At 36.1% G+C, this 22,089-nt stretch overlaps 1 protein-coding gene and 1 non-coding gene across 2 annotated transcripts in view; one reads left to right on the top strand and one right to left on the bottom strand.

Moving 5' to 3' along the window:
* The window catches only part of ss (aryl hydrocarbon receptor spineless), a 102,106-nt gene extending 88,926 nt beyond the window's left edge, over positions 1-13,180 (bottom strand). The window contains 2 exon segments of the mRNA XM_089170528.1: positions 12,820-12,845; positions 12,847-13,180. Of these exon segments, the coding sequence (XP_089026654.1) occupies positions 12,820-12,845; positions 12,847-12,942 (122 nt within the window). The 5' untranslated portion in view covers positions 12,943-13,180.
* TRNAD-GUC (transfer RNA aspartic acid (anticodon GUC)) lies at positions 1,919-1,990 on the top strand. The gene has a single exon. It is a non-coding gene; the product is annotated as a tRNA-Asp (tRNA).
* Positions 13,181-22,089: the final 8,909 nt, after the last annotated feature.

Genomic DNA, 22,089 nt, shown 5'->3' on the forward strand with positions numbered 1-22,089 from the left:
ACAACCCAACAGAGATACACCTGCTGCGTGTCTCTAATTTTCACGTTAAAAACACGTATTTTACTTTAACATCGGTTTATATACTCCAAAGGAATGCTTCCGAATATATATTTACTTATTATATTTATATCATTCGGTTATTTTCTTCTTTTCTTTTTTTTTTTCTATTGCTTTTAAGGTGGTAAACACACATCACTATAGAATTTTCCAAAAAAATCGATTTTTCTTTTGTTTTGTTTTGTTTAGCTTGAAGTGTAGTTTAGATATCTAAAAACATTATGCACTTGGTCCCGAAGCAAAACAATAATTTTTAACATGGCGAAATGTTATTTTTTCGAAGCGTCTCAAAACGACTGGAATAGTGATAACTAGTGATATGATTCGTGATTAATAAAATAATATTGCGATTATAAATTGAAATATAAACTATTCTATCTTTCAAGTTGAATGAAACTGCACACAGTGTGCTAAATTTGATTAAAATCGGTTCAGTAATTTAGGAGTCCATTGCGGACAAACAAAGTGACACGTAATTTATATATATTAAGAAGAAGAAGATATATATTAAATAACTAGAGAACTCTTTATGTGTTGAAATTTATCATGGTAATAATATCGCGATAATATGATAACAATAATAATGGTATGATGATGGTGATGTAGGTGGTGGTGGTGGTAATGGTGTAGATGTGATAACGATAACAAATAATAATAATAATAATAATAAAAAGGAACATAACATTAATATAGAGTTCCTAATTTAAAACAAAAAAGATTGATAATATTAATCTATTCGTATAGTACTAAGATTGGTACTTTCTTAAAGCTTTCTTCTTAGATGGTTCGATAAAAAAGAAAAAAAAAGAAAAAATCTGCCATAGTAATATTTAACTGAGGGTAGTTTCTCTTAGGGTACGAACGCAAGTTGGCCGATCTAGCTTGTCATTATTTTGAGTAGATTTATCAAACGGGCGCGGCAGAGCGCTGAGTAATTTGTTCTAACTCTTCCTTTCTAGGCTTTTCATTCCCCCAGAGAGTATGCGAATGTTTGGTAGTGTGGTAATGGTGGTGGTAGTGGTGAAAATGGTTACTGGTGGTGCTGGTGGTGGTAATTATTTCTTTCTCTCTTTTATTGTGTGTGCTTTATACGAATGTCTATAAACCGGCGCGAACGAACGAACGAACGAACGGTCGCCTTTTTCGTGGTAGTCAACGTAGTAGTCACTTCTTTCGTGTCACGTGCTGAAGAGGTGTCACGTAAGTTCCTATGAACGTGATTAATGAAAATAAGTCAGCTATCACATGGCACACCCTCAAACTGACGCTCGATGTTAAAGTCACCCACCTCCCCTCTTCCCTTCTTCACTTATCTCTCTCTCTCTCTCTCTCTCTCTCACTCTCTCTCTCTCTGTTACCAACAATCCCGTTCTTCAGGAAAAAAAAAAAAAAAAAAGAAATGAACTTTGTGACTACGATAAATGTCACTATTAAAAGCAATCACGGGTAATCCGATAATCAAAGCCGTTCTTTTTATTTTGCCTTTTCAACGTAGCATAAACGATAAATCGTTTTGATACGATAGTTTCGATACATTATCTATATTTTTGTACTATGATAAGAAGTTTTAATAAAATAACGAAACGAATAGACACTGATGCAGATATCAAATCTAAAAATAGTTTATTTAATGTGTTCATTAAAATGTCGAGTTGTTGTTGTTAGAAAAAATAACGTGGGTGCATTTATTTATCGAAAATAATAAAATATAAAACTATCTCTTTTATTTACCGAAATATACGGTGACGGGGCCCCCGGAGAAGCATGCCCGTCACCATATACAGTGCCATAGTGACGAACGTGTTACATACCAAATATTTATAATTTTATGAAGAAAAAAAGTTGTCACTCTCACAACTAATCCTCGTTAGTATAGTGGTTAGTATCCCCGCCTGTCACGCGGGAGACCGGGGTTCGATTCCCCGACGGGGAGATAAATTTTTTTTTTTTTCAATATCCAACAACAATATTCATTATTTATTTAAATCTTTAGATTCAGTAAACATTTTTGTTAAATATTCCATCAGATTTAAATCAAAAATTGTAATTAACTTTGTTCACGAAGAAGTAAAAACTAAGATGCATGATTAACATCCTAAATTTGAACCCACGCATGATCCACAGAACACGAACATAACATAACAAAAAAAAAAAAAAAAACGGACTTCGTCATCGAAGGTGTCTTAATTTTTGTCGATAAATTTCTTCTTTTTAAAATGACGAAGATAAAAAAAAAAAAAAGAAGCAGAGTTTGCAAAAGGAACGAACGAACGAACGAACGAATGGAAGAATCAAATGTAAAAACCGAACGTCATAAATTAGTGTCGGTTGTGCGTTTTTCCGGACGAAAGGAGTACACCTACGTAAACTTATACATAATATAGGTAAACCCACACCTACACACATATTCAAAAAAACACAGAGAGACAGAGAGAGAGAGAGAGAGAGTGGTATATAAACACAAGCGCGTAAAACAGCGACGCGTGAAATACGGCGTGAGTATTAATATGCGCTAGCTCGGAAATAAATCCTCTTTTACCGAGACGACGAGGTTGAATTTCCATATCTACGAGTTTGCCATGCGAAATATTTTGCCCCTTGGATACTTGCGAGACAAAGAAAGAAACAAAGAAAAAAAAAGAGAAAGAAGATATAACAGAAAAAAAAATGAGACAGAGAGAGAGAGAGACTAAAACTGACGTAAGTAGACACAAAAAAATGAGAAAGGTTTAATATCAAGCGTTAGAATCGTAGAGTGGTGGTGGTGGTGGTTGTGGTTGGTTGTATAGGTGAAGAGAAAAGGGTTGTTTCAACGTAAAATGAAAATTTTGAGGTCTACTCGATGAACGGGAGCGGCGAGAACAATCGTGAAAACGTAAACGAGGCGGCGAAGGTCGTTAGAATCTTTCGTAATTACTGAGCTGGATTAAATTAGTACCCCCGAGGTTTCGCGTGTCCACTAATGGCTTTAACTATTTGTAAATGTAATCATGGAACCGCATGCACACCGCATTTACACCGAATATGTATATATATATATATATATATATACATATATATATGTGTATATAGATTACACTAGTCTACTACGCCTACGTTCTATACTCTTCCTGTTTCATACTTCATTTGTATTTTATTTTCTTTTTTTTTTTTTTCATTCGTAGTGTAATTCAAATCGAACGTTTATCTTTTTTTTCTGTCAAATTTAGGCAAATATTAAAATAATACATTTTTTTATTCAATTATCTTCTTCTTCTTCCTGCTCAATGCTAGGTGAGTTGCCTGTTCATTCTTCGTCATCTTGCCTCCTGTACATTCAGGTTGTCGTTCCAGCGTTTTCTAGGTCTGCCCTGTCCTCTATGGCCTAATGGAGATTTGTCACGTTGCTACTCTGACTATTATCCAGCACCACCCATTCGTTGATATTCTCAGTTTGGCATCTTTCTTTGTTCAGGAGTGTTTTTCTTGCAATCTTCTTGAGTATCTTCACATACATACATCGTTTGTAAGTTAAAATAAAGGAAAGTATATAAATGGCAGGTGGTCGGATCGAGTATAGTCTTGGATTTAGCTTGCATATTCATTGGATTCTCGTTTATCGCTCTTATATTATCACCGTGTGCTTAATTGACTTCAGATTCTCTCATTAGCGCTAATGAGTTAATTCGAAAACTGATCGAACGTATGAAAGTTCCGAAACAACGCGAATGCCGCGCAGTAATATGCGCAGTAATATGCGCCGTACTACTTACATGTGTAAGAGTGCAATTGCAATTGAGAAGAAAAAGATCAAAGAAAAAGAAAAATCAGTTATTATTAATTTTGAAGTAAAGCAGCACGCACACTATTACGAATTTTTAATAGCAATCGTGATACAATTTCAATCTTGTAAACACATCAACCAAACTACACTAAGTATTCATTTTCGTGAACGGTGTTGATCTTTAATTAATAATATCTTTCACGAGTATGATTAATCTTAACACCTTTTACATTAGATTAATATTTTTCTTGAATCTTTTGTATTATCAACAAGACGATATCAAAAAAAAAAAAAACTACTACAACGTATTCTATTCGTAGTCATGTAGTTTAGAAAATGGATGTTAGTTTCGATCGAATATACTACTCACATTGATAACTAAGTAAGTAAGTAAGTAAGTAAGTAAATAAGTAAGTAAGTAAGTATGTGTATTGTATTCAAGTGAAATAGGCTCGAAATAAAGTAGGCGTGAAGTTGGTTAATTCGTCAGGCAGTTTAGAAAAATGTTTCTCTGTCAACGTGAGCGAGCGAGCGAGCGAGTATTGTGCAAATTGCAAAGTTTCGTAGAACAAGAACTTTAGTATACACACAATTGAAGCAACTAGTACTATAAGAGCATGTTATTTATTATTTAAGCAAGCTATAGTAGTATCACGACGATACAGATAGCCAGGACATTTTATTATCGGTTATATTTACTATCGCTGCCAACCAACCAACCAACCAACCAACCAACGAAGCAAGCAAGCAAAGCAACCAACCACTAGTATGTATGGTCCGTAATGATATCATTATGATTTCACGTCGAACCTAAGCGATAAGAGAACTTAGTACGCGTCCAAAGCACTTTCATACTCGATTGAAAAAACAAATAGTATTACAGAAACGCGGAACGAGAATAAGAAGAAGAAGAAGAAGAAGAAGAAGAAGAAAAAAGAAAGAGAGCAATTCCGATGTCTAGACGAGTAAGAAACTTTCCAAGTGCGAGCACACGCGAGCGGTGTAAAGAATCGCGGAATTCGACGATTCTATAATACTTGACGCCACTGAATACATGTATGTGTATCTATCTATACATGTTATATATATATAAGTTTAAGAGTATGTACTTAGAAAGAGCAAGTATATACAAAAAGACGAACGAAAAGCGGTTGGTTGCAAAGCATTGCAACGAAGGAAAAGTGAACGATCGAAGTTCGAGTACGAATAACAAGAACAACAACGACAAGGTATTCGTGCATGTAATCCTTCCCTTTCTAACTTCGCACGTACGCCTTTATTGTTCTTTACACCCTCGTGACTGGAAACCAAGCGACAGTGTGGGACGCACGAAAGCGATAGAGACGAGTAGCCACTTAACTGCTCATTGCACATCCTTTTCTAATTTATCTTAGACTCTCTCTCTCTCTCTCTCTCTCTCTCTCGCTCTCTGAAGGGTTCATTCTTAATTGATAAAATGCACAGAGTAGTTTTCGAACAAGCACCTTAACTTTTTTGTCTTGATTGTATTCGAGGACCAACTTGTGTGATACCAAAGATGAAAAAATAATCGACACCCACTTGGTATATTTTTTCTTGGGAATAATCATTTTGCGAGACTAATCTATTTGGACGCGGATCGTCGCTCACGTTTAAAAGTTCACATCGATCGGACACCTTCGTTCGGACCGGCAGACCGGACGTATCCAATTGGCGGAGCCGTGCACCGAATGGTAGTAGAGAAAACGAGCATACATACGCCATCTTGGAAAACAGTGAGGGGGCAACGGCGGTGTTAGTTTGATATCATACAATTTGCACCATTTATGTGTAGCTGCTAACGAGTACAAAGATATGTCTCGAATAATTCTCAAATGAAAATCTTCAAAAATATATATTTTATATATATATAAATATATATACTTACACATATACGACGCGTGTGTGTTGTGTTTGTAAGATATCAAATAACGCGATATACTTGAGAGTTACCCAAGGAAGAGTATAAAGTAGAATCTCGAGAAATGTTCTACTTTAACGGATGGATACTGAAAACCTTTACGATTTCTCAAAAAATATACAACTCCAACGGAAAAGTTCTAAAATGGCAACACTGGATGATGATCGTTCTCATCTCGCGTATACCACGACACGACTATCACGTTACAAACCGCGTCTCTACCGATTATTCTTAAAAGCAAATGATTTTTCAAACTAGTAGCATCGATCATCACCAGAGTTGAGCGATGATAAAGGTACAGGATGATATTGCCATACGATCTTAAAACTCACGGATGAATCGAACGAACGAACGAATGAACGAACGTCAACGTCATCGATCCAGTTGAGTTCGTCTCTTTGTAGAATGTATGTAAATTCGGGATACCGAATCCGTTTTTACTAATTCGTGAGAGTGAAAGAGAGACGAAATTCGATCGCAGACGTGTAATCTTCGAAGGTAGAGTAACCTCTAGGCAAGCTAATAATATACTCCTGATCACAATTTCGACCTAAGCTTTTTACCCCGCAACGTGAAAAGTATAAGAAATCTATCTTGGTAAAAAAAAACAAAAAAAAAAGAAGAAAAAAAAAGCTCCGACGTGAAAAATATTATCCTTGAATTGGAAAAGTCTGTGGCGCGTGAAATGAAGTTGCAACGATGCAATGATGATGAACCGAAGTTATACGAAGATTCACGAGTGCATCTCTGAACAAATTGATTTAAAGCATGCTTTCGATAGGTAATTCACGTAATTCGGTAATTCGTAATGGCTTCGGGCAAGCTCCCCTCCGGTAGGAGGTATAAACAACGACCTTTATTCTTCGTTTTCGCGATGAGGAAGAAAATGAAAAGTCGATGTGAAAGCGCGTAGACGATGATGAACCTGGAATGGTCAGGTCTACCCTGTCTTTACACGGCGCGCAGGTCCGCCCCGCGAGCATTAGCTCTATCTTTGCGCCGCCCAATTTTGCGTTCTTCAAATGCAAATTCTGTCCGAAACGAGCGGATAGCAAAATCACGGGATTCAAAACAAGGAACCTGACGTTGAGAAGGTTCCTGACGCCTACCTTCGATCCTTATTCCTATCTTTTTCATTTGACTATAATAAATACGAAATCGACAATTTTCATCCAACTAATTCTAATTTAATGTTTAAACTATCAACAACGACAACAAATAATAATAAAAGTTCAAAGCCGAATCAATGATGTATAAATTGCATACACCTGAAGAAAAGCACAGTGATTTTTTTTCTCTCTCTCTCTCTCTCTCTGTTTCATTAGGAAGAAAAGTCATCAGAGAGTTATATCGCAAAGAAGAAGAAGAAGAAGAAGAAGAAGAAAAATTGGAAAGCCGAAACAAATCTATGGACACGTGTGGGGAGGACGTGTGTGCGCAGCTGCGTTAGATTCTTGTCCGGCGTTGTGACGGTCGGTTGTGACGGTCGGTTTGTAGGTCCGTCACTCCCGTCCTCTACCTTCTTTACAACGACTCGTCTATAATTACGATCATCAAGCCCTCGTGTATCCCGCGGTGAGAAAAACGGATGCTTGAAAAAAACCAAATGACAGAGTCTAGTGACGTAATGACAATGAGATATACCCTGGACTTCTGCCACCGGAAATATGTATGAATGTATGTATGGAATATGTGTGTCTCTGACTAACTGACTATGTTTGTGTGTGTGTGTTTGCGTATACCTACTTACTTACTACCTGACTCTAATCGAGGACCAAACGTCGATGTCATTCCTACCCCTCGCGTCTTCTTCATAATGGAAACAACACAAAAAAAAAGGACAAATAAAATTATCACCATTGACATGATTAATTATCGACCTTCAAAAATGTACGAGGAAACGATCGAACAACGTAAGATTTTAAATCTTTTTTTTCAAAGTCTACTTTTCGTAGAAATTTTGGTCTGCATTTTTTTCAAAGAAAGAAAAATAAAACTATTCGGAAGAAGATACGAAGAAAGAGAGAGAGAGAAAGAGAGAGAGAGAGAGAGAGAGATCTCGCCCGCGCTCAGCAAACAAATCGAGACTAATAAGAGTTTGATTCATGGTGGGGGCGAACTGGAGGGGGCCAATACATAAAAATAAGATAAATTTTACACTTCGTTGGTGATGAATGGCGGGATGAATTATTGAATAGTTAAACACACAGCGCCGTACCGGTCGAAAAGCTGGCTCGAAGTCTGAGCCCAAATCCGGATGAGATACATCGTTGCCAACCGACACACAGGGCCGCCTCTTTCCAAATAAAATTTCAAACCTTTTCTAAGATTACTTTGAACGTTAGTGACTCTAAGCCGTTGTAAACAAATTTTTATCTCTTTTATTTTTTCCTAACTTTGAACCTACGAATTGTAATCAGAATTTCGTTTGAGACAAATTCTAATACAATTGAAATTTTCAATTAATCAATGAGACATTGACATTTGTTATCAATTAATCTCTAAAATATATGCATATTTTGTTTAAAATAATAAATAGAAATTGTAAGAAAGGGAAATCACGTTTTGTCGTGTTCTTCTGTTGTTTGGTTCGCTTGAAGGTATACTTCGATAGGTAACTATTGGTCCCACGTTGAAGAAACGAGTGCCTAACAGCGTCCGTTCCTGGAGCATAAATTCACCTGCACATTTCACTTCGTTATGGCTCTATTCACGGTGCCGTAACCACGAGGACGGATATTTCTTGCTGTGCGGCCCATTCAGCACTCCTGGAACGCCGAAAGATTGAACACACCTCACCGTTCGGTTCGAATCGTTTTTGCACTTTTCCTACACCAACGTGTACTACCGATTGATTGTCCCTTTAATAGACGCGTTCCTATCTTAACTACGATCAAACATTTTTTTCTTTTTCTTTTTCAATCAATTACACGAGTGAATTTATTCTTATTATTTTGAAAGATAAAGATGAACAAAAAATAAGATTCGCATAATCGAAAGGGAATCGAAATAATTTCGAGTTATTTTTACACGAATTCCAAGTATTACAAGCAGAAACATATTACATTTTATGTTTGTTGGCATGCATACCAGGGAATCTTCATTTCGGAAGCAAGGTACTACTACTACTACTACTACTCTCTCTCTCTCTCTCTCTGGTATAACCATAATGGAGCACCAATCATAATTGGATACGAGGTGTTAAATCTGTTTGGAACGGCGGGTTACGGGAGTTATGACTCTTCCGCGAGTAATGGTCTTGTCGCGAATCGGCTATATACGCGTTACACGGGGCGAAACGCATCTCTTGGGCCTCTGACTAACGTAAGGCGAGTCTATTAAATTACAGGCTGTGCAACGTTCCAAGACTGGAAAGGAGTAGGTAAATTATATCCTCGATTAATACCCAATGAAATTCTTCACTTCTCCTTTCTTCCTGCGACACAATTTTTTCTTCTTTTTTTTTTTTTTTTTATTGTATACGTAAAAATTAAAATACTCTAATGATACGCATAGAATGATTTTTTTTTTTTTTTTGAAAAAAAAAATCGTTTAGAAACACACGACCAACGAAAATATTCGAAGCGTATAACAGCAGCCAAGTTTGATTTAACCGAGGCTAACGTCTTTGGAAGCAGGTTCATTACAAGGCTATAAAACCACGTTATAAGGTCATAAGGATGCACGGCAATTACTTAAGAACTAATCAACCAAAACGTGGTGGCTCTGCTCCACGTCTACTATGGATGGGAGAATGATCAGGGGGTCTAACTTCGATGCACCTTCGGGAGTTTTAAGTGCTTTTCTCCTAATGGTTTTGAAATTCCATTCGACGATTGATAAATTTCACTTAACTTTCAGTTGCAACGTTTCGAATTAACAAGAATATATTGTTTTTTTTTTTTATAAATATTCAATAATAATATTTTCCTCGTTAATATGTTGAACGAGTTTATGATGGTGGTCACCGGTAATGTGGACAATTGTCTTAAGAGACCCCCATAAAAGTAAATAAAATGAATACAATGTAAAAATGGCATTATTCAAAGTATCAAATTAATTCGTTATTTAAAAAAAAAAAAAGAAAAAAAAAAAGCTCGCGTTTAACGAAGCGTGTGTTTAAGAAACAAAAACAAAAAATCAAATAGTATTTGCAAGAGAGATTAACGAATCGTTTGGACGATCACAGTAAGAGGAATTAAAGTTAAGGGCCCGTCGTTTCTCGAGCCGTCGTCTACTTGTATTCGAGATCGAGAAGGGCGAACGAGAGCGAAGCTGACAGTCGAACGAGTCAAGATCAAGAGAGACTGACTAAAGTATAATCAGCTTTCGACTGAGTCCGCGGCCGCGTGTAATAACAGTAATCCCTTGGTTCGCCGGTAATTTAGCCGTTCGTTCAAAAACTCCAAATTATAGAAGCTGCTGTCATTAGGCCACGGGAAGAGTCGGCGTGCATCGCAAGCCAACTTCTTCCTCGAACCATCGAAAATTTGAGGGAAACTCCAAGTTCTGCCCTCGTTACATACAACAGATACGACGCGCGTAAGCTCAATCTCGTTAAAGATAAATCTCTTTCTCTATTACATTGTGTCATTTCAAACAAATCTCTATTTCTTATTTACGTAAGATTTATTATTTTATTGTATTTTATTTTATTTTATTTTATTTTCAACTTCTTCATTTTCTTCGAATATTTTGTCAAATATTTCACATGGGAATACAAATTCTTTCATTTAAAAATCAAATATTGCGTTGTACGTGCGTTGACGGGAAAATCACTATTCTCCCTTTTTCTTTTTAGTTTTGTTTTTGTCTTTTTTTTCCTTTTTTTTTTTTCAAAAGGGCAAACGGTTTCGATCGAAATCCCTATGGCCCGAGGGATATGGGAAGAAGAACTCTCTCTGTTCGTAGATCGACGCCTCGATGGAAACCGAAGGAGCCAAGGTAGCAAAAGATGAATCAGGCATGTAGAAAGCCTCCAGGCATTCCCCCATTCGAGGGAATACGTCTGACTCTCTTTCCCTTTCTTCTTTAGCGTATCAAACGAAAGCCGAAGAGTAAAAGAGACGAAAGAGAGAGAGAGAGAGAGAGAGAGAGAGAGAAAGCGAATCGACGTTCCTGTTGCCTGTTGCCTATGCACCTACACCTTCAAACACCGTTTAAAACTCCATTACGTTCTTTCGTGATCCTTGAGAGATCACGAGCTAGGTCTCTCCTTACGAATGTATCCTCGACAAGATAACCTCCCCCTACCCCCCTTCTTCAAGGAGATAACTATTCCGGTGAACGATCCCTTGACGTAGCAAAATTTCAACAACGACACCAAACAAAAAAAGTAAACATACTTCGTGTATTTTACCTAAGGATATGTTAATTTTAATCTGATAACTAAATTAGAATGATTTTTAACGCTTTAATGTCACGCCTATCATTTATTTAGATATTTCGAATGAATATCTAGATACTTTGACTTACTCATTAAGAAAATATATATTTAAATAGTTAGTCAAGAAAATTGCATAGGAATATTTTGCAATAATATAGGACGACGATTCCACAATGTTGATCATTTGAGAAAACAAAATTTTGTTGTAAGTTGTAGAAAATTCAGTTGGAAAATTGATTGTAACATTTAATTTCACATTCGTTCGTAATCAAGCGCGCATTATGTTGCCGTCGGCTTACGTTTAGTACCCAGTACACGAAGAACGTATCTTCTTTCGTTCGATACGCACGAGGAGGGTGTATACGTGTAATTCCTTCTTCGATTTATAAAGCCACGTGCTTTCGTTCCTAACGGCCAAACCAAGAAGAAGAAGAAGAAGAAGAAGAAGAAGAAGAAGCACGTGTTTGTTGCACGAACGAAGTTAACACGGGATGATGATGATAATAATAAATAAAATATAAAATGAACAATAATAAACTGACGAGAAAGATGACGTTGGGAGATATCGTTTTTTAAAGGATTAAAGGATTTTACTCGATTGCATTAAAGATAAACTGAAATTTCTCATACGACTTAGATATATCTCGACTGTATAAACTTTCTACGATATTTTCAGTTAAATAAAACTCAAAATTAACATTAAAAATAATCACGTAAGAGTAGTATCTACATTTAGAATATGTATATCAAGAGAGAGAGATTTTTTGGTTCTGTACAAATATTCATAAACATAAATGTCAACCAATTTCAAACGAGTTTTTCCTTCATTTATTACTTCTTACGAAAAATCATATATATATATATATATATATATATATATATATATATATATATATATATATAAGAGAGTTATTTATAAATAAATATAAATTTTGTATATATATATAGAAAAAAGAAAAGAAAAATGTTGCGTCGTACGCGCACAGTAGACACGAAACATTAAATCGTCGATTGATTTTAAATGACGTCGAATTAATAATTGGCAATTATCCTTGAAAAAAAAAGAAACAAAAAAGAAAAACAAAAAGGAAATCCACGTAAATATCCAACACTCGATTAACCGACACTGTCTAATGTATTTAGAAACGTCTCTAAATGGATACAATTACCTATCTACGCGTTCGAGCAGTTCGAGCCTCTCTTCCATTAACACCTTCAAAGTCACGCATGATTTATGCAGACGATCACGATACTCGGTGTGCTATCGTCCCATTCGAACGATTAAACTGCACGTGAGTCGTTTCGTCAGTTATCGTTCTTGGTTTCATTGACAACACTGCGTTTGTTATACGACCTAACTAGATATCCGTTTGTAAAATTCATTGAAAAAACAAAATATACATATACATATTTGAAAATTGTTCCAAGTAAGACGAAGATTGGGTGTATGGATTCTAATAGATCACGATAAGAATGACATTTATATTTATCCAAGTTACCTGCTATCTAATCGAGATACAAATCATGATGATTTACGTTTAGCAACCGGTCACCACTATGATTTACAAAGATAATCACATTTGTTCTTTCAACTTGTCTAACATCTTCTTCGATAAACGCATCAAATAAAAAAAAAATAAAAAACCATAAAACATGTTTCAAATATATACAAACCTTTTGCCATTTCTTCGTCTTCTTTTTTGTAGCATAGACAGTACCAAGTTGACTCATGGCAACAGGATTGTTAGGACCCGAAGCCGAAGTCGGGGTCGGCACAGGTGCTGACGTTGGCGTCATCGTGGTATCAACGACATGGGATATAGGATGTTGTTGTTGTTGTTGTTGTGGTGGTTGTTGTTGTTGTTGTTGTTGGGATCCCGTGGGATAACATGCCGCCGCTGCAGCCGCTGCTGCTGCCGCCGCTGCTGCTGCTGCAGCCGCAGCTGCAGCCGTCGTGTAATCCGTCGGCGGTGCAAGGGATGCTCCGGGTGGTCCACAAACGTTTATCAGGTTCGGTGCCGTGACACCGACACCGACGCCGACACCTACACCACTCCCGCACCCTCCTCCTCCTCCTCCTCCACCCCCTCCTCCACCGCTGCTGTTGCTGTTGCTGCTACTGCTGCTGGTGACTCCACCGCCACCCCCGACCACCCCTAACCCCGCCGAGGCGGTTCTATCCAGCGCGTACACCGTGCAAACCGTAACGCCCCTTGCTTCCGCTCGACGCTACGTCATCCTCGACGAAACTCGTCGAGCATGATCGTTCCTTCCCCAGCAGCTGCCGTTTTACTACCCGTTCTTGATGATGCACCCTCTCTCACTCTCTTGTCTACCTTATTTGCTATTTGCTCTCTACGACCAACCTTATCTCTCTCTCTCTCTCTCTTTTACTGATCTTCTTCTTAATTATTCAATTAATGACAAAATGTTCACTATCCACGATCCACCTATCTACGCTAACAAAACTCGAGCTCCGATGATACAATATTAATAAAAAACTCGCGTTGCACTCCCACCACCTCCCACGATTACCGCCAAAAATCATCCTGACTTTTGTCTCGACATTGTATATAACGTTCGAGTGATAACTCGTCATCCACTGTGTAATCAATGATGGTTTTTTTTTTGTTTTTTTAATCTGTTTTTCTTCTCTCCCCCTTCTTTTTTCAGGGATATCGCAAATCAAATAAAAACTTTTCCTCGTCGTAGTTCCTGCCGTAAATCCAATATATGATGATCACACATCGCGAAGGATTTATTTCGACACGATAGATAAATAAACAATCACCAAATCGTTGAATTCACGTAACATCCCTTTAGAAAAACGTTATTCACAACCCTCGTAGTAACAACGTGTGACACACTTGACAATCTTTTCACGAAGTTTCTCAAAGATCACGTGACGACTCGACGAAACAAACAATCTCTCCGATGCAAGCTCTTTCTCTTCCTCTTCCTCCTCTTCTTCTTCTTCCTCCTCCTCCTCCTCCTCCTCTTCCTTTTCTTCCTTTTTCCTCTCTCGGCTCATACACAACGCTTGCATAACACTAATCCGACTATTCCGAAAACAGTTCGATGAAAACAAAATATATATCGAAAGAAAATGGGTAAAAGAAAAATAAGAAAAAAGGAAGGGTGGATGGGTGGGTGAATGGGGGGGAGGGGAAATATTAATGCATAAACGCGTGTATAAATATTTATATATATATACAAGAGTATCCACGTGTACGTATGCAAGCAAACCTGCACGCACGCACGCACGCACGCACGCAGGCAAGCAAGCAGGCAGGCAGGCTGGCAGACACGCACGCACGGATGCACGCACGCACGTATGTGATAATATGTCGATGTATATATATGTATTGATATTAATGTATATGTATGTATGTATGTATGCGTATGTATCGAGAAGAAGCAGGTGGTGGTGGTGGTAGTGATGGTGATTGGTGATGGTGGTGGTAGTCGTATAATCGCGTGCAAATTGACGCGATCGTGTGTAACGGGGGTGACTTTTCTCGAGATATCAAGTCGAGTTAATTCGTCGTCATCGTCGTTGTCGTTGTCGTCGTCGTGGTTGTCGTCGTTGTCGTTGTCGTTGTCGTTGTCGTCGTGGTTGTCGTTGTCGTGTTCGGAGGGTTGCTTTGGAGGCCGAGGCGCGAAAACACGATGCGGTGCTCGCTTCGAAGAAGCGGCTCGTGTACTGCCGAGGCCTGCCGGCCTTACCGTACGAGAACGTGCCATACATCCCAACCAACCAACCTTCTTCTTCTGTAGTGGTAATCCCGGTGAAAGAAAGAGAGGAACAAGGAGACAAAAAGAGAGAGAGAGTGTCCTTACAGTTACCGCCCATTATACTCCCTAACCAATCGTTTCCTACTAACCCCCACTACGTACTCTAATCACACCCACAAACCTTATAAAATCGACCAATCCGAATGGCAGCATGGCGCTACCGACCTAACCGCAGAACCCACGAACAACAACGATACCATCGCTAGAACATACTTCCAGATTCTCCGTTTCTTTACTCTTTTCATCCTTTGCTTCTTCTTATTCTTATTCTTATTCTTATTCTTATTCGTCCTCTTCGTCCTTTTATTCTTCTTCTTCTTCTTCTTCTTCTTAAAACTCCCGCTATATATCGAGCAAGATCGAAGAATTCTTTCTATCGATTGAAGAATTTTTCTTTGACGATAAGACTCCCGACTCTTCTTTTTCATTATTTTTATTCACGATATTTTTTGCTTCCTTTTTTCTTTGTGAAGAATTAATAATATTAATTAACATCATCGATTAACGTGACACAATATTTAATGAAAATCATCAATGTTACATTTTAGTATAAAAAATTAAACCCGAATTCAAATGCTAAAATAAAACGTAACATATTATTCGAAAATAATTTATGGATAGATTAGCTGTGTCATAAAATCTGTTTGCAGATAAAAAAAAAAAAAAAAAAAAGAAAGAAAAAAAAAAGAGAGCAAGCAACTCTTTAAAAAAAAAAAAAAAAAAAAAAAATGAATACTATGAACTTTATAATAATAATTGGAATAGTCTCTCTCTCTCTCTCTCGTAATCATAATTATACACATATGCATACATATCCATAAAAAAAAAAAGAGAAAATATATATTTAAAAAAAAAAAGAAACGTTTACCATATAAAGATTTGACGAAGATAAACAGGTGCAAACGTTTTCAACGCAACGTACCCCGCCTATTCTCGATTTACGTGTTATAATCCGCTAGATTCTCGGTGACGATTGACACACGACCTCCTCTCCTCCTCTGTGTATGTCGCGGCGTTCACACATACGCATTCGTATTTATATACTCATCTAAATTTACAGGGTGTCCCAAAAGTTTGAATAAATCAAATCAATTCAAAAACATAGAAAAAGAGAAATGTGTATCGATCAAACTGAAAAACACGTAAAAAAAAAAAAAAAAAAAAAGAAAAAACTTCTGAACCCACTGACTCTCGTAACGAAACAAACAAAAACTCGATATTACAAGATAGAAATGAGATCTCGGTTAATGTTGTTAAAAAATTATTATTGACCTGTAAAAGAAAAATCGTTTCAAATATTATTCGTTAAATAATAAATAATTTCGTTTGAAATATTTGTAAAATAGAGACTTTTGGGACAACCTGTATTTAAGTGTTTTCTAAGTGTTTGCCAGTATTAGAATATGCGCTTACTCGTATGCTCGTTTTTTGCCGTCGCGTTATTCTTATCCGCGAGGAGAAAGAGAAAGAGAGAGAAAGAGAGAGGACTCACCTCGCTTCGTGAGTGCTATCGGATCACGAGACACGAACGATATCTCTTGGTCGTTTTTGTAGTAGTAGTAGGAAACGGTGACTCCACGATTGCCAATGGTTAGGAAACGACGACAAAGACGACAAAGAAGACTGGCGACAATGTTCGTGAACGAAAAAAAAAAAAATTAAAAAAAAATCAACAACCCTGAGAAAGCAGCACGATGATCCTCCCCGAGCTTTGGACTCGATTGTACACTTGGACGAACGATCGTGTGCCAACTGAGATAACAACACCCCGATAAGGGATGAAACGCAGCAGGTACGACGAACACACAAAAATACGAAAAAAAAAAAAAAAAGATAATACAAAAAAAAGAAATTAAAAGACAAAGATACCACCATGGTAAACCGATCGAAATGTATCATTGACATGCAACTCTCAAAATGTACGAATTAGGTAGAAACTGAAAGAGATAAATTATCCCATGCTTTAGCTAACACTTATTTGTAGATAACGCAATCGTATTTAATAAATAATTATTACTTAATTATAATTAATGTTTTGTTTTGTTTTTTTTCAATTTATTCTTTGACGTTGCACGCATAATTTCTTTTTATTTTCTTTCTATTATTTTTCTTACTTTGTCGCGTGTGTGTTTGTGAATGCAAAATTATTATTTCAATATTTTCAAATATTGTTAAAGTTAAATATATACGACCGATTTATTTTCTACTTAAATTTTTCTGTAAACGTTTCACTTCAATTTGTTTTTTGTTTCTTTTTTTCGGAGGGGGGAGAAGTGGGGATGGGGAGCTAATATACGCGATAACGTTTAAAAATTATTGATCGATTAACTTTAACGACGAGTCATTTTGTTTTTTTTTTTTTAATCAACTATTGCGTCGTTTAAACCTATTCACGATGAATCGACAAATATTTGATATATTTCTTTTTTTTTTTTGGCAAAGTTGAAACAATAAACGTAAAATTAATAATAAAATAATTATCCAATTTTCTTTCATTTGTTATTTGTCCTTATACCTGACAATACAATAAGTTGTTCTCTGTGTGTGTTGTATTTTTTATAATATTATAAACAAATAATATACACGTTGCAATGAATAAGACAAAGATAGAATAATATTACAACAATTTAGTTATGCGAACGTATCGTACGGAATTCACGAGTATACTAAACGTTTATTTACAAAGTTCATACGTTCGGTCGTTCACGTTCAAATTCGTCTTCGTGTTTGGTTTATCCTACCGAAAGAAAGGTTTCCTTCATAGGTTTTTCATTCGAAGGCCGTACACTCTCATGGAATGTATGCTGTAGGTCCTCGTAACACTTATTGTTAATAACAATTCATTTATTTGTATATTTCGCTACGTTAACATCCACATTTATAGACAATAAATAAAATTTGCGAATACACCATAAACCCCTAGACACGTTTTACTGCAATACTTTGAAAAATATGTAATTTCTACAATTATACATATTTTATTTTTTAATATTAATATTTATTATCTTTAAACATTGACAAATATGATAGTCCAATTTCAATATCGTATCTTTTTTATTTTCCGTGAAAAATATTTGTATAAAATCGTAACTTTTTAATACGAAAAATTCAGAACACGCTGTTACACACCTACGATTAAATAATTTTTATAAAATTTCGTGTATCTTTTTGTTAATGAAAATTAGTAAAAAAAAAAAAAAAAATATTCTTTAAACTTAACTTTCATCAACAAAATAATATTTATTGTAAATAAGTCTTTGGTAAAGTAGGAACGTTCTATTCATTAAGTAAGTACCACCGTCGGCACATAGACCTTTGAAGTATTTTCATGTCCGACAAAGAAAGCGGATGCAGCACGTTTTCTGATCTCTCTCTCTCTCTCTCTCTCTCCCTTTAGCAACAATTAATTTAACTTACATGGTATGATCTCGCATCTTGTAAAGAAAATTCTAACGACGAATCGTAAAAAGAAGAAAATGGAGTAGAAGAAGAAGAAGAAGAAGAAGAAGACGAAGATGAAGAAGAAAATGTTTCTTTTTGAAATTCAAGAAAGTGTAACGAATAGTTTCATCTACGATATATTCAGGTCTCATTTTGTAGATGACATTAATTAACCTTATTCGTTCTTATCTTCTCAGATCGTTTAATCGTCCAATTCCGTTATCTCGTCGATGTTTAAAGTACGAATTACGTCACAGAATTGTCGGCTCATTGCATCTTCAAATAAAACGGTTTCTTCCTTGTTTCTCGATCTCTTCGACATTAAAGTTTATAACAATCAGAAAAATCATTGTAAAGTAACGTTCAAGTCTACCGATTTACAAACTTAAATCGAATAACTTCGATTATCAACTCGAATATCAACTAACTTCTTCAACCTATAAACTTGTCGCATAACAATTAATAAATAAAAAATTAATTAAATAAACAACTTAAATTGGACCGAATTGTAACGGTAAACCATTATCGAATACACCTTAAGGACACACACAAAATTTCAATAAAATTGATCCAACCATTTAGGATAAGTTCAATTACAAAAAAGTGCACACAAGAAATATATATATATATATAAAGATTTTCTATCTATTAATATTTTGAGATGTAATTTCAACATGTCGAACACACAATCACAATTGTCATCAAGAAGAATTATATTTCACGATTAGATAATTTAGAATAGAAATTATTCTCGTTATTCGAAAGTAAAAGAAAAAAAAAATCAAAAGAAAACTACTCATTTCGAAGGAAGATCATTGGATAACCAACCGTACTCGCGAACTAGCGGTGACAACAATTGTTGATTAAAATTTCTAGGAAATCATTCGTTTGAAAAGAAAAAAAAAAAAGAAAAAAGATAAAAAAAGCAGCGCAACAAAGTTGGAAAAAAAGTTTGAGAATAGGAGAAGGAATAACAACGTATCTGTACCGGTGTATCGCTATTTCGTGCGGTAAAAATAATAGCCGGTGATTATAATGGTTATAAGGTGTATATATATATATATATAAGAAAAATAAAAAAGGATGAAAAGAAACCTAAACTCTAAACTAAATGGAGAGAGAGAGAGAGAGAGAGAGAGAAAGAAAAAAAATGGCGTCGCTAACAATAGAAAAGTGAGGCTTAATTAGATAAATAGATTGTTTTCAAACGTAAAGCTGCAATCAAGACTGCAACTAGTGCCGCTATTGATGCAACGATACCAGAACTTGAACGTTACCAGCGACATAGGAGCGCGCATATTGCTGGTAATTGCGTGCTATGAATAATTACTCGTAGGTATACTACTCCCTTGACTGTACATGTTGGTTCAGGTAGGTGTATACCTTTTACCTTGCCATTCGTGAACGTTCACGTTGGAATATGAAACGAATGCGTACGCGAATACTTGCTTACTTACTTACTTACTTACTTACTTACTTACTTACTTACTTACTTACTTACTTACTTACTTACTTACTTACTTACTTGCTTACTTACTTACTTACTTACATATCTATGCTCGAAATGATTATACAAATTCTTTCTTGGATAAATTATTTTTACCGAGATACCCGTAAATCTTACACGTCAACAAAAATACCTGATCTATCCTCATCGAATGTTCCAAACGTTTATTTAATATCGCGAAAAATTGATATAAATATTTCTAAAATAAAAACAACACATAAACTGGAAACGAAAGACAAGACCGTGAGAGAGGAGGGGGGGGGGAGTTGACCTCATTTTTATTTAGCTACACACACATACATATATAAATGTTTATATTTCTTATCGCGCATAATTCCACGAAAGAACCGGTATACGCGAAACAAAAGTTTTTCTTTCAAAAAAAAAAAAAAAAAAAAAAAAAAAATAAAATAACGAAATATCTACTTCCTTGTTAATAAACTTATAATAGAATGAAACAAAAAGTAAGTCAACTTGAAATAAAATATTTGTAATTATTAGATCAAAAAAGAGAGATATTAATAATTATTCGAAGATACGAACGAACGATAAAATATTGTCATTCGTATTGGAGACTGGAAAATAATGTTTGAAAATTTGTTCAAGAGATAAAATAATATGGTTGAATTGTAAATTTGTCGACCTTCGACCGTAAAAGCGTTTAAGTAACCATGCGTGAATCGAAGAGAGAGAAGAAGAAGAAGAAGAAGAAGAAGCCGGAGGATGTCTTCCCCTATTCACCCCCTTCTTCTTACGTTCAGCTAATTGGCTTTGGAATATGTATCGAACCGCAAAAATATATCGGCCTTAGCCGTGTGTCGAACCAATCATTACCCCGACTTCCAGACTCGAGCTATGGCGCGCGTTACATTGTTATTATAATGAAAAAAGGATAAATACAAGCCGGTGGTACGTGATCGGCGCAATTACCTTCTTATGATGATTTTCGTAGTGAGGAAAGAAAGAAAGAAAGAAAGAAAGATAGAGAAAGAAGAGAAAGAGAGATGGTGGGCCGAGGCTGACCGACCGCGCCAGTTCGCTCGGTCCGAAGAAATCATCAGAAATTATAAGCGAAGAAATTGGTAGTCTACCCCAAGAATGATTGACAGCCGGTCTGAACCCAACCATTCCTCTCATTTCCCTTACCTACAAACTTTCGTATTACAGGAGGCCGCGTATCTTTTCCTGATTGTCCCTACGGACGTAGGGATAATCCCATGATTGGAAAGCACATTATAGCAACATAGCTTCCTCGGTAATCGTAGCAGAAACTTCGAAAAAGACAAAGGGTCTTTAGGCGCGTATCTTCTATTGGAGAACTCCAAAAGTCTCCAAGTTTTAATACAAGTGATGATCTTTATTACAGTGTTGATTTGTTCAGACGAAATTTGAAAGAAAAATCGTTCGATCTAAGATTAACAATTTTTGTCGAATGGTATTATATCTCAAATTTGATTATTTTCAAATTGCATCTTCGAATAAAAAAATACCGATTGCTTGTTGAAAATGTCGGAGAGAATGATTTATCTGAAATATTTCTTCCGATATTTGTCTATTATTAAAGAAATAATCATTCTTTGGGAAATAACGCAAAGAAAAATGCAATTTTTCCTATCGAAATGATGAAATAAATAAAAAAAAAAAAACAAAATGATTCGCAAATAATCCCCATAGATCGGAGGCGCGCTGTAGCAACGGCGTCGACGTACATAACTCCACGCAAAATGGCCGACGTTAAAGAATATAACTGAATTCAGTCCGTTCTCCAAGAAAATACTCCGAACGTGGTATTTATTTTTTATGACTTATTTGAATTTTAATAACAGCATTTCAATAACCAAGCATTCATCCCACCCATCGATACATGCAACATTGTATCGATATCCAATAAACGAATAGAATGTTCTTTTGGTTCGGTTCTTTCGTTCGCTATCTCTTCGCTGAAAGTTATTTCCTTGTCAGACCGAAACGACGACGGTCAGTCGAAAATTCGAGGCCCTTAATAAGCGCCGTAGGCACACAACAACACACAGTTGCTATTACGACGGCATTGTCGGCGGCGATGCGTTTTATTAGGCCTCCCGAAAAACACAAAACATTTGGGCCACGTCAAAGTTCCTTGGAAGGAAGCAAAGGCGGTCATTGTAATATGTCCCGGACTCCTTTATATCTCCTGAAATTGGGTTGTTAAGGAATTACTC

This window comes from Polistes dominula, unplaced genomic scaffold (genome assembly GCF_049000335.1).
Source record: "Polistes dominula isolate Pdom_NZ unplaced genomic scaffold, Pdom_raw_medaka contig_15, whole genome shotgun sequence".
In the NCBI taxonomy this organism is placed as follows: Eukaryota; Metazoa; Arthropoda; class Insecta; order Hymenoptera; family Vespidae; genus Polistes; species Polistes dominula.